Source organism: Anarhichas minor, unplaced genomic scaffold (genome assembly GCF_050575085.1).
Source record: "Anarhichas minor isolate MPS153535 unplaced genomic scaffold, ASM5057508v1 ptg000051l, whole genome shotgun sequence".
Taxonomy (NCBI): domain Eukaryota; kingdom Metazoa; phylum Chordata; class Actinopteri; order Perciformes; family Anarhichadidae; genus Anarhichas; species Anarhichas minor.
The window spans coordinates 4,865,724-4,879,899 of NW_027466497.1; the positions used below are offsets into that span (position 1 = coordinate 4,865,724).

At 41.9% G+C, this 14,176-nt stretch overlaps 1 protein-coding gene across 1 annotated transcript in view; it reads right to left on the reverse strand.

The window, feature by feature from the left end:
• Positions 1–2,093: 2,093 nt before the first annotated feature.
• fam135b (family with sequence similarity 135 member B) overlaps positions 2,094–14,176 on the reverse strand; it is a 32,217-nt gene continuing 20,134 nt past the window's right edge. Inside the window, exons 8-19 of the mRNA XM_076075243.1 lie at positions 13,392–13,441; positions 12,512–12,667; positions 9,767–9,840; positions 9,531–9,685; positions 7,477–9,448; positions 5,817–5,983; positions 5,459–5,550; positions 5,246–5,343; positions 4,172–4,323; positions 3,854–3,964; positions 3,202–3,315; positions 2,094–2,299 (exon numbers count right to left, since the gene is read on the reverse strand). Of these exons, the coding sequence (XP_075931358.1) occupies positions 2,094–2,299; positions 3,202–3,315; positions 3,854–3,964; positions 4,172–4,323; positions 5,246–5,343; positions 5,459–5,550; positions 5,817–5,983; positions 7,477–9,448; positions 9,531–9,685; positions 9,767–9,840; positions 12,512–12,667; positions 13,392–13,441 (3,347 nt within the window). The remainder of the gene's footprint in view (positions 2,300–3,201; positions 3,316–3,853; positions 3,965–4,171; positions 4,324–5,245; positions 5,344–5,458; positions 5,551–5,816; positions 5,984–7,476; positions 9,449–9,530; positions 9,686–9,766; positions 9,841–12,511; positions 12,668–13,391; positions 13,442–14,176) is intronic.

Sequence of the window (14,176 nt, forward strand, 5' to 3'; positions counted from 1 at the left end):
TGGGTCCGTATTACGCACAGGCATCCAGTTTTCAAGAAAACAAAAGCAATGACACCCTGATTTAAGCCATTTAAAAAAAATGAGTGCCTTATGAAATCTATCCTCGTGTAGACAATTTTAATCTTCAATTTTAAAAGGCTCATTAGGAAAGAGATGGTCATTAGACCGTAATATTGTACTGTATAGTCATGGATAATTAGTTTCACATTTTATGTACAGTAGATTTGCTGTTAATTATATCGGTAAGCCTGTCTCCCTGTCACATGATTTAAAAAACGAAATGGAAATCATCTTACTTAAATGTGTTAAAGTGGTATTTGCTTCAATACTGTCAGTTAGTTTATCAAGAAAATTGACCGTTTGCTAAACCCCACCCTTGAATAGCCATTGTAACTAAGCAATAAGACTGTAAAGCTTTGGATTTCAACACGTTAGATTGACGTACATGGTTAGTCGTTGGTGCTTTGTCTGTCAAAGCACTTTGTAAACTCTGTTTTTAAAGGTGCTATATAAATAAAGTTATTATTATTATGGCAGTATACAAAGAGAGAGAGTTAAATGTGATCCGCAAACATTAGCATGTCCAGCTAACTAGCTTTGTACCTCCAGTGGTAGGCTAACCAAGCATTATTCCAAAGTTGAGGAGCACATCGTCACCTAACTAGGTTGCATTACGTGGGTTACAGCTTACATTGCAAAAAGCTCTGCTTAGTATTTCTCTTTTTTGTGAAGCTGGTCCTGAATGCTATCAGAGTTTCGGCTAACGTTAGAAGCTCTTTATTGGAGAAAGAGAACACTAAGCCAATATGGTACATTTGCAAAACTCAGTTCTCATCCGACAAGCCTTTTTGTTTTTAACGTTAAGGTTAAAATACTGCTTGAAAATACAAACATGTATCGAATAATTTAGAACGAAATTACTGTCTGATCCTACATCTTTCTGTAATTTAGTGTAGTCAGCCTGAAAAAGTGTGTGTTCCACCAACTCATGTAGCTAACAATAGCTAGCTAGCTATAGCTGTTATAATCTACCAGCACAAGTTGTCATTTAAAACAACAGAACCAAGAGGAATAACTCTTGCTTTTGTCAACGAATTATTGTTCCAAAAATTACTATGAATTTTGAGTGGTAATCTTCCGTATTACTGGTCTGGTAAGCTTGACAGGCTTGGCAACAGTAACGTGCGGAGGGCGGGACTTGGCAAATGCTCATTTTCATGAACTTATTCAATCAACCCTTCAATCAATTAGTGCAAACAATCAATTAAGAAGTGAAGGCTAACACAGCAGCTAGAGCCACCTGGTATCAAAGATACTGTATTGCTCAGTTTTGCTGAAACCACTTAGCTAATCAGGATCAATGAGTTAGATCAAACTGATGCACGTGTGAAAAAACAGATATCCGCTATACTGAATTATTGGGGTTACATGGAGTAACACTTTTGCCTCCATTGTATACTTTCATTTGATAGATTTGATGATAACAACACACAAACAATCACATTTAGATGGACTACTTACACTGTAGATACATACATACAAAATAAATAATTATAAACAATATATTAATTTTTGTATAAAGGAACATATTTGTACAACAAAATACTTCATATACAATCAAGGGGATAAATGCTACCCATCTATTGCCTCGGCTCAAAGTACAGTTTAAGACTGTTCAGATCAAAGGTGTAACCCTTGAGGAAGAATTCAATCAACCAGCCATTCGGAAGCCTTGAAACCAACTATAAAGGGAAAGTAGTTAAATGCTTTGGACCACAATTAGTATCTGTTTTGGCTGACTCTGGTTATTAATAAGGCCATAAAACATCTACAATTAATCCTGTGATAAATGTCAGATGTTTTGTTTTGCATGGCTACATGTCAAACTCAGACTTCTGAGTTAGTATTTCAGTCACAATACACTGGTCTTTTTTACAACAGCTGCTAGCAAAGGGGATAAACAGGCCTTGCCACTTGGATACCGTTATATACATTTAAGATATTGTACAAAGTGAAGGTAGGACCTTATCCTCCAATCCAGCTCCATCAGCCACTGAAAGGTTCTTTCCTGTAAGCTTGCAGTACTAGCACCTTTACTTGAAGTAGTTGAGCCCTGCCACTAGGAAGAACTTCTCCAGGAAAAGCTCAGAGTCCAAGACAGCAATGTGGGCCGCGCGCCCAATCAAGGTGTTGGCTGTGTTGGGCAGAGCGTGGAACACATTCTGGCGGATCAGCCGGCACTCTTTAGCCTCCATAAGTGGCTGCAAAAGGTTGCTGATCATCTCAGTGTAAACGGGCCCTTCAGTGAAAAAATTAGGAAAGATACGGTTAGTCCTACTACTTAAAAACAATTTTGCATCCAAATCCCCCTGCTTCTAATCTTTAAACTAAGCTAAGCCAACCAGCTGCTGGCTGTAGTTTAGATAAACCTTGGAAAATATATATTTTTTGTTTTCAGAAGGCCATAAAGAAGTTTGGTGTACCCAACCGTCTTCATGGCTGTAGTGAAGAAGTGTTGTGCAGGTGTAGGAGCCATGATGCACTTTAAGACAACTGACAGCCAAATGATTTGGTAATATCAGCTAGACAGCAATATCGATCTGAAGCATGCTAATATTTGCTAACATTAGCCACCATAACCTACTGGTCATACCAGACAGAAAAGAGCTGGAGCAGCAATTCAATTTAATTCAATTCAATTAATTTGCATAGCCCAAAATCAGAAATTTGCTTCAGAGGTCTTTACAATGTGGACAGCAAACAACACCCTCTGTCTCAGGTCCCTCGCATCGGAACAGGAAAAACTCCCCTTTAACGGGGGAAAAAAGGGAGGAACCTTCGGGAGAACAAGAGAGTAGGGATCCCTCCCCAGGAAGAAGCAGTCAGAAGTGCAATAGATGATGGGAAAAAAATGAGGGTATTCAATTGTGCAAGGGTGCGTTTTATTAATTATGAATTTAACTTGTAATTTGAAAGAGGAAGGACATCTTAGTTCTTCTTTCAAAAATGACAGTGTCACTTTAAATAATACCAGTCAGTTTCACAGAGTGAACTTTACAGATACGATGGTAACATATTGGTACTCAATATTCTCATAGATTATACAAGAGAAAAATTAGATTGTTGTTCTGAAATATCAAAATATATTGTAAATATTGAAAGAGAAGAGAGTCCACTTGCATTAATACATGCACCTCTAACCTGTGGTCCTGTCTTTGAGAGCGGTTTTGCACATCTCTATTCTGGCAGAGTGGAAAGGAACATATCGGTCCTGTGGAGACGCCACCAACACCACGTTCTTGAAGAACTGGAGCCCTAAAGGGACACAAAACAAACGAGTAAATGAGACACCACAGTGTATGTCCATGTGGGTGTTCGAGAGAGAGAGAGAGAGAGGAAAAGAGTGAATTGGTTGTAAAACACAAAGTGCAATCACAAACTACAATGACAGGCTTGATACGATAAAACTGTGTATTTTCTCAAGTCTCCTGTCAGTGTGCTTTTAAGAGAGTGCGCTGGTGGGTTTCCAATGACAGGGTTTGGATCATTTTGTCAGCCTGCCACAGCTCTGGAGGGGTAAAATACTGTTTTCAGGCTTATCTTCTTCAAGCCTGTGTGACAAACGACTGCTTTGTTCTACTCAAACAGTGGGGAGGCCTCTCACAGGCCTCTCGCAGCTCGCTGGCAGGGGTTTGAGTGTTAGTGAGCTGACGCGTACAGAAATTTGACAAAAAGGACAAGATGACAACATTTTCATGAATATTTGAATAGACTGTCTTTCAAGTAATAGTTTGTAAAGTGAGGCAATCAATATGCTGTCTGTGTTTCAAATTCATCCGCTTTCAGACGGTACCTTGTTTCTGACTCAGGAGATAGAGGAATGTTTTCCGTGGATCAACGTGGTCTCTGAAGGTGAGCTGCAGCAAGGATCCTGATTTCTTCAGCTTCTGCATTAACCACAGACCTAAGCAGCACACACACACAAAGACAATCGGGACCCCTGCTTTTTCAACCCCCTGCACAGTAGCAGCACAGTATGGATGATATTCTTGGATAAAAGATGCTGCTGAGGAGCACAAAACATCGAAATGCATGGCTGTACAGCATTGTAAACACGGCACATCTGCAGTGTGCGTCTTTTTTCTTTCCCACTGCGGCGCAGTGGCCTCACCTGTGCTGACCAGTGTGCTGTTGTTGTACAGCGTTCCCAAGTGTGGGCCGGACAGCGAGAGGAAAGTGTGCAGTTTGGGCAAATAGCAGCGGAAGCGGGGCCTCGTCAGCACGGAGCGGATGATGATGTTCCCCAGAGAGTGGCCGATGAAGCTGTTGGTCGAAGACAAACAACTTTCAGGGAGATAAACTTGCAACTTGAGTGGGTGGCTGGAAAAACAGTGCCTCCAACACTGCTGACCTACGACACTGTGCGATATCTTATTATAGACTATTCTGTATGTAGGAACTAGTTCCAGCTGAGGATGTTTGGAGATTTCAGCTACAACATCGGTAATTACAGAAAATTCATTAACTTGTTTAAACATTCTCAAAGGCAATGACAACTTAATGATACTAACATAGAGGACGTGCCACACAAATGAACAGTCTTCCCAGCAGATCCACGGAGCTATATGTCTGTCACTTAGTTTAATTACTGTACTGTTAAAGCTTTACCCAAAATCCCTCATCGCCATGTGGGCTCCTTCTCATCTATCTTTTACCAAACTAAATATAGACGTAATGTAGAAAGAACCAGATGCTGTTGTGGCAGTCGGTTGCTTTTGTCTTTGATACTTCCTCTCTAGAGAATAAATACACAACAAAGAAAGTTAACAAACTTGGGGAGAATCTCTCTAAAAAAATTAATTGCCACATTGAGGGCAATTAGGCGGGAAGATGAATAGCTTAATTTGATGGGAACAAGGCGACACACTGCTGCATAAGGGACTACAGTCCATCATGGGAAAGTCAGGAACTTATTGGCACTGTATGATAAGAGCCTTTCATCCATTTGGTGCTATTTATCCATTTTGGACTCGTAAAGTCAATATATTATCCTGAAACTGTAATATACATGAGTAAAGCATTCCAAATAGCGATGTGCAGTCTCTGCTGCCATCTACTGTCCAAACAGAATGCTGCTGCTGATTGCCCCTGTTCTGACTCTGCCTCAAATGATCAATCAAAATCAATCAAAAGGTGAGTTGTCGGTAATGTGCATGTTGCACAGCATTAAAGTTGAGCGACTGACCTTATCCGGCCTATGGTGAGGTTGTACAGCTGGATATGCTGAATGATCTCATCCAGCAACCTGTCCGTCATGGTGTCGAAATCTGCAAACGTGTCGGTCTGCAGGGAAACGGCAGGGAAAAGCACGGTCGTCAGCGCTCTACAAAGTGCCTTAATGCACTTTCACAAAATGTGATTGTACATTCTAGCGATTGACTCCCATCTACAAATGTACCTGGTTCCTTTCAGACATGAGGAAGTCCAGTCTGGATCCTGGCAGTCCCAACTCAATAAAAGTCTTCACCAGCCGAAGGTCTGCGCTGTTTCCTGGAAGCAAAGAGGAAAAATTATACTCACTATTTCTGGCACATTAATCATTTAAGTGACACCTGGAATTAGTATTCACAGACTACATAGTGTGAAGTGATATTTTGTAGGACACACTCTCAGAGACTATATTACATTTACAATGCTAATAGGGCAGAAAACAGGATGTACAGTATGCGGGAGATGTGTCCGTTTAATAGCTATTACTTTCTTGCTGTGGAATTGAACAGCGGTGAACCATAACCTTCAGCTGTATGAGGACTTACCATCAAGCCCGTGGACACACACCACAAGGTGTATGCCGTCATCAAACTCCTCGTCATCCTCCTCGGGGGGGAAATAGGGCAGGTCTGATGCCAGGAGAGAGAGGTCGCTGTAAAGGCTGGCTTGAAAGCTCAACTCTTTGAGCAGCTCGTCTTTGGCTTTGTAGAAACTGGAGAAAAAGAAAATGACATTTGAAAAAAAAAAACAAGACATTGTATTTGGTATATTAGCAATAACTTGACAAAGACCTTTCCAGTAATGTGTATGCTATCTAAATCTAAGATTTTATTTTCTAGAGTAAGCTTCTATAAAACTAAAAGAGAATCACTCTGACAGTTCTCTGCCTTTTGTCTAAAATATCTTGGACAGCCTGCTTCGCATTTTTGTATAATATCAATTAACATTGCCCACTTCCGAGCAAATCAAGGATTTTAAGTCCCACAGATTTACAAGTAGCTCCTCTAAGTTGTATTACCCTTTCATCCTGCCAGGTTACAGATTTTAGCTGTGGAGGAGTCAAAACAAATCCGATTCCAGCTCCTGTACTTTCAGCTAATCATGATGGATTTGTCTGCACCCTTTGATGTGATTTAATGCATCAGGAGGCATTCCACCTCGTCTTGACTTCCTCGCTTCGTATTTGCACTCACTTCATTTTGTTATGCCTGGCTTTCCAAGCATGAGTAACTGCCAGCTACCGCACCAGATGTCAACAGCCGTCTCCACATAAAACCCATAAAACCTTGTCTTTTGGCCTTGTTTCCTGTAGTTGGTGTGGATTATGATCTCAATCCTACAAAGTTTTTCTTGGGAGATGGCCTGCATTTGCTGATACATTATTTACTGATACACACAAAAGTCAGAAAGGCATTATTTTCACCTGCCTGAACACAAATAACTAATGCAGCCTTCATGTCCAACTGAAATTACAGGGGCCAGCCCTTTTTGCGGTCATAAATCGGACTAAAAAGGGGCTTTTTCCAAATATTGGGGTTCATATTTTTGTATTATGGAAAGTCCAAACTGTCCAAAATGTTCCTTTAGCCTGCACATTTTAAGTGGACGGGCCAGTGGACGTGTTTGATTGAAAGCTGAGTGGACAAGGGCACTTAATGTAAATAAACTTGCACTAGTAAATATAGCTTATAAAGCTAATAACTCAATTGGTCCAATCCAACCAATTTTGACATGTGCAAGTAACTTGAAGATGTTGAAAGCGCTTGCAGAATTATTATTTGTTTGCTATCTAGTCTGTTAACATTAGCACTTTAACCCTCTCAGATGTTTGACTGGTAGCTTAGCAGCAAGCTCAGGTGTAACAAAAGACATGTGTCCGTGCTTGTAGATAAGCAGAGACATTAGCGAGGAAGCTGATGTGGTTTACAGTTCAGAGTGTGTGACTCTATTTGTTTTGTAGTAGGCTGCTGTCTGGTTGTTAGTCGGTGTCACAGAGATGTAGTTGTGCCTGTTCATGCACACACAAAAGGGAGACAATACATTTCTTCACTTTTTTCAAGGGACCACAGGAAATTAGATTTACATGGGAGTCGTGTGTGGTAAGCAGAAAATAACATGCTATGTAATTTGAATTGGGGTTTAACACACATTTACAGCACAATTTCTCCTAAACTAACACTAAGATTAGCTCCAACATAAACTCACTTTAGCATTCGTTCATTGGTCTCGTCGTCCATGTTCAAGGGATTGAGCGAAGACGAGGAGATGATACCAAAGGAGCCCAGGGGCTGATGGGTGATAGGTGAGGTAGTCTGGCGAGCGGACATTCCACTGATGGATGGAGAGTCTCTTAGCGCTGAAGAAAATGGCAGGCAGGTCGGGGCACAGGACACTGACATGTTCACCACCTCCACCATCTTCTTATTCACGAAGGCCAGCCCTGAATTGGGGATCTTAGAGGGCTTAGTTTGGCTGTCCAAAGGCTCTTTCTCACTGGCTGACATCCCACTGAGGTCAACGGGTGATGCAATATCGTTGGCAATCAGCCCTGTAAGATCACTCGGCCTCTGTGTGATGGTACTGCTGGGGAGGTCATTGGTGTGTTGAAGCCCTAGAGGTGATCGGGAGGGATCCAGACACTTCTGGCCCTCAACACTAAGCACTTCAGTCTGAAGGAAACTTTGGCAATGATCTACAGTGTTAATTATCTCCTGTGCCTCTGCACTTTTATGCTCACATGGTTTGTTCCCACAGCTGCAGGGCACTGCTTCTGTTTCAACGAGATGCACATCCTCCTCTGAAGCGCTTACTCCACTGATGTGTGTTTGATGGTTCATATTCTCCCCCTGGCTGCCAATAACATTGCTTTCCTTCACATGAGGGCTCTTTTCAGACTCTTGTAAAAGCAGCACTTCAGACACACCACTTAACGCTGACTTGGTTCTGTATGTCTTTGACAGGTTCTGTGGCGTGTTTGACTTTTCAGAGCTAATATTCTCTTTGAGGATATGGCCAAGATTTGACGTTGAAGTCAGATCTAACAAAGAGGATTCGGATTGCTCCAAATCCAGGTTGCTGTTCAAAGAAGAGCTGTTGATCTTCAATGAATCCTGGTTTTGCGCTAAACTCTTAGTATCTGTTTCCTGGTTGAGGAGCACATGGTCCTCCTCAGTGTCTTCAGGGCTGCTTATCTGTGGTGCCGAAACTGACTTAGTCAGTTTACTGAGCTTCCTCTGCTGCTGGTCCTCCTCGTAGGGCAGGGAGCTGATGGAAGTGAGTGAGGCCTGTATGCCTCCACTGCCGTTGCTCTCCATCTGCAGGCCTTCCAGAGAGCTGCGGTGGACCGGGTGGCGACACACTATTTGCTGTGGGATCTCCCGTTCGCTGGAAAAGTCTAGAGGAGGTCGGCCTCGCAGTGCGGCCTCCAGGGGCCAGGCCACCGAGCTGGGCTCGCTCTCAATACCTGAGTCCGAAATAACTGAGGACGAGCGCTTCATGATCTTGGAGCCGATCAGGCATCCGCGTTGAGTCACCTCTTTTCTGAGATCACCGGGAAAAGGAGGTATAACTGGATGCGCATAGGCAGAGATGAGAGGAAAATCCTCAATCTCATCATCCATGGAGTGATTTAATGGCATCGCAATATCAGACTCCTCTTCATTATTTTCACTCTCTGTTGCATTGCCGTCATTTGTGGCATCACAAAGTAGGATGGTATTTTCTGTTGCACGATGAGCAGGAGACTCATCACTGCTGTTATTAGAGTCAGTGAGGAGATTGTGGTTTGAGGAGAGAACCAGGACTGCTTCTTCTCTATATGGATCCACATCAGAAGGCATATCTGTGATGTATCCCAGGCCTGGATTACAGCTCTCTTTATCCTGGCCTTGTTTTTCTTCTGGTTCCTTCAAGTGCTCTGCCGCTGCTCGAGAGGGTTCATCAATGTCCTCGGTACGAATGAGGTTCTGGGTACTTCTGATATTGGTACTGGTCTTACTCTGCTCTGCCATGAGTGAGACATATGTGGGTAGGTCCATGCAATCATCACTGTCCAAGGGATCCTGGTGTACTGCTGGTGATCTGGCTCCCTGGTTGCTTTCAAAAATCCTATTGACATGAGAGGTGGTGGTATCTGAGTTGGTCTGGCCATCAGTGGTTGGCACATGTGATAGCCACTCTGGAAAAACAAGGGCATTGCAGTAAACCTTTTGTGATTTGGTGTATATAACTGAATATTTTCAGCCACTTTTTTATATTACCTGTTTGAGGAGACTCCACATATCTGTCCTCAAAGATGATGGGCAGGCTGTTCCAGTCTCCATCGATATCCAGGCACTCAACAGGTAAAGGAGGCATCTTGGTCAGGTAGTCTGAGCTCCGCACTTCTGTAGCTATCTGGCCATGTCTGTTGATTCTGAATCAGCAGAATAATATCATACACTTCTCTCCATTCATAGATTAAACCTCTTCTTTTCCTGAGAAGGCTAATACTTACAGTTCCTCTTGAAAAGTCAAAGATATCTCTTTGGAGTGTTCGGTGAAGAAGTATGCCTCTGAGAACCTCCTGACCTGGTGTTTGAAGAAACAGACAAAACTGTTTTCATCAGTCAGTCGAAATGAGTCAATCATTTCACTCATTGCGACTACAAAGAGAGAGAGACAGATTCATATCACTGCTTCCAGTCTGTGACACAAGCTTGATCCAAAAAGCTTTCTCCTTCTCCAGCTCCAATTAGAAATGCATCATCCTTGAAAGTCAGCCACTGTGACAAGCAAATCACCAGGAACACTATTTCTGGTGTATTTTCACCCCACAATAATTACAGAACAAGTGTTAATTGAAATCCAAACTCCACTGGTAGGTAGAGGCATGGAAGTATCCCCTTGGGGTAATCAAATACCAAAGACAACTGAGACCAAACAATGCCACATAAAAGGGCCTTGAGAGCTACTCCACTGTGAAGCACATTATTCATATTCAACAGCCCAGTGATTGGACAGAAATTGCACTGGAAATTACATTAACTTGCTCAGCTGGGTTTGAGCTACCGTCTAGAATGGCATTTTATTATTTTGTTAATTCCCTGTCCAGAGTTTGGTCAGTTTAACTCATAAATCTAACCATTTCCTGATCAAACATGGAGGTTTCTTCCTCATTACAGCTGATTACATTTTTATTTTTACATCATCTAAGTGTGGTAAGAGACGATTCTATTCAATAGCTTGTAAAACCTTTCAAGAAAATTGGTCACGACATGCCTTAAGGAGACGCTCACAGAGCTAACATGTCAATGGTTATGAAACCATTTTGATTGTTCTGTAAATATTTATTAATCATATTCAACAGCCCAGTGATTGGACAGAAATTGCACTGGAAATTACATTAACTTGCTCAGCTGGGTTTGAGCTACCGTCTAGAATGGCATTTTATTATTTTGTTAATTCCCTGTCCAGAGTTTGGTCAGTTTAACTCATAAATCTAACCATTTCCTGATCAAACATGGAGGTTTCTTCCTCATTACAGCTGATTACATTTTTATTTTTACATCATCTAAGTGTGGTAAGAGACGATTCTATTCAATAGCTTGTAAAACCTTTCAAGAAAATTGGTCACGACATGCCTTAAGGCAGTGGTTCCCAAAGTGGGGGTCGCGACCCCTAGGGGGGGCGCGGTGGTACTACAGGGGGGTCGCGGCTTCATCACCAACCCACACACACAGACACACACATACACCGGTAAAACAATATAAAATAACCGACGTGACATGCACTGTGTTCCAACCACGCCACCAGAGCGGCTCATGTCACAGACCGACTGTGGCAAAACCAGCGAGAGAGCGAGAGCGAGAGAGCGAGAGCGAGAGAGCGAGAGCGAGAGAGCGAGAGCGAGAGAGCGAGAGCGAGAGAGCGAGAGCGAGAGAGCGAGAGCGAGAGAGCGAGAGCGCGAGAGCGAGAGCGCGAGAGCGAGAGAGCGAGCGCGCGCCCGAGCGAGAGAGCGCGAACGAGCGAGGGAGAGAGAGAGTGAGGGAGCGCGAACGAGAGAGAGACACACAGCGACACAGAGCGAGAAAGATACGGAGCGACAGAGAAAGATAAAGATAAGAGAAGGAAGTATGTACAAAGATGGACAGATTTGTGACTGGTCTAAAGCGCAAATCCGATGGAACTTCTGTTACAGCCGCAACAGGCGACGCGACCACCTCGACAACGCCTCAAACTAAGGTACCTCAGTACCACAGAGGAAGAGCAGTACATTGACATGACATCTGACTCAACAAGGAGACTACAGTTCACATCCAATTCACTGGCTGTGTTTTGGATTGGAGTGGAGAAAGACTACCCACTACTAGGCCAAAGAGCTATGGGCATACTGTTGCCTTTTGCCACATCCTATTTATGTGAAACAGGGTTTTCTGCAGTTGCTGCAATGAAGACCAAATACAGATCAAAGTTGAACATTGAGAATGAACTGAGAGTAGCTATCTCCAACCAGCAACCCCGCTTTGACAAAATCTGTAAAGCAAAGCAAGCCCACACCAGTCACTGATTGATATATATGAATAGGAATATACATAGGAATATGATCACAAAATAATATGGTCCATGTAGACCTGCACACCTTGTTCATAATTGTGTTATTTTATTGTTTGAGAAAACCTGCTGTTCAATGTGAGGAAATACAGTATATGTTGTTTGCACTTTGTTTGAAATTAAGTTAATTGTATTTACAAATTATTTTATATATTTTTTATTTTATATATATTTTATTATTGCTATTTTTTTTCCCAGTTAAACAAACTGAAGAATAAACTGTGAAGTGATATGTACTTATTTTAGAAAGAAATAAAAATATTTTATACAGTTCATGCATTATAATGCAATTCATTAAAAACCAAGAAAAATTTGGGGTCGGGTTGCGGGGGGGGGGGGGGGGGGGTCGTCCAATGTTCCTATATCATCAAAGGGGGTCTTGACAGAAAAAGTTTGGGAACCACTGCCTTAAGGAGACGCTCACAGAGCTAACATGTCAATGGTTATGAAACCATTTTGATTGTTCTGTAAATATTTTTGTATTCTGGTTTGGGTGCTGATGATATAAATAGCTCAATTTAAAGATATCAGCACATATCGTCATCGTTGCACTCGAATATGGAGACTATCTGGCCTGCGGCTCAGAGAACACACAGGAAATGCTGGCGTTTGAGCATTATATGTGCCTTTGATGGAGTGCCACTCTCACCCTGAGTGTGTGATGCTCCTGGGCAAGATAGGAGAGGATGTGGGGGTTGAGAATAGCGGCCTCCAGGAAGTGGCTCCACAGAGCAGCCAGCTGGGAGCAGAGCTGGCTCACGTCCCTGCTGATCTGCTCCGCTACCCTCTCATGGCCTTCCTGGAGCTGATGGGGACAGAGAGGGGTCAGAGAAAAAAAGATCCCTAAAATACAGCATTCTATTCTAGGATCCTCGGTTTTCCTGCTGACATTTATATTTACCGACAATGTGTTTGTACATGACCTGTGTGTTTTTGGATCATTGTAGAAAATAAATCAATCAACCGATGCTGTTCTCTGTGTGAATGGCTGGTTATAGTAGCTGGCCCACCGTATCCGTCCACAAATAAATGTCACAATATATTCAGAGACTTGTTTTAACACTTGAAAGTCATGGTTGTTTAATGTCTCAATTATCCCCTTCACGACTTAACAGGACTTTAAGAATTTTAGTCACCAAATAAAATATTGTATTTATATCCATCGCTTTGAACTAATACCGTAAATTGAAATCCACTGCCCTACAGTATATAAAAAAAACAAATGCAGCATTACTTTATTTTTGTAATCCTTCAGCCCCAAACATCTAGATTAAGCCATTACATGTGTCTGTGCATATAATGAACTCCTTTGGTACAGCAGGAAGGACAACATAGTGATTTATTTTATACCCCTAAATCTGAAATAACAACAAACAAACAACATCAAAATATTAGGAAAAATTAGGAAACACAACTACAAAGAAATCATAACAATGTGAAAGTAACAATAGAGACAGAATCATAATCAGAGTAACTCCATCACAGGACAATGTAAACGTGGTTCTTTAACGTGTGGAATGAACATATACCTGTAACTCTGTTGTGAGCTGATTTAGAGTTTCGTCAACAGGCAGCACCTCTGTGGAAAGAAAAGTTATTTTGGAAAGTTATTTGCAGAGGTTCGTGCAAAGGATTTCACACAGTGTGTACCGAGCGATAACACAGGGTCACTACAGATTTAATACCAGAAAGTCGTATATTTTATTCAAAAAATGGTTTCAATTTGCCTGTTAAGAAGGCACATTTGATTCATATCTTTTGTCAAAGTGCATTTGAGTAATTGACTCCATATGAAGGGAAATTGATGCCACCTGGGGTTGAAGTGGCATTTATTCCAGAGATCAACCCTGATGCGCCACAGAGAGCAGCTGACAAGGTAGAAAAGCTTTTGAAAGCCGGCAGACTGGTTGGTCTGTTTTTCCCTCGGCAGGAAAAGGCCATGTGTTTGGTGTACGAGGGTTGTTCTCATAAATTGTCTGCAGAGGACCCTAAGTGATAAACCTAATGAAGTGGTTTATCTTTCCCCTTTTTGTTGCCGGCCTTAATAAATTTAGTTTCTCTGGAATATCCACGCCTGCATGCTGCTCCATTCTTCCCACTTACACTACCAACCTTCAAGTACAACACAAGTAACAACATTAAAATGTTGCTTAGTCAGTAGTAATAATTATTATTAATATTATTTAATATGTGATACTACTCTGAAAAGAGTCAATAGAAAAAGTGTATTTAGCTGGATTATCTCTCTCTCGTTTTATCACTTTAACTTGGAAAACAATGTGAATATTTCCTCCTCCACTGTTTCTCACCGTGT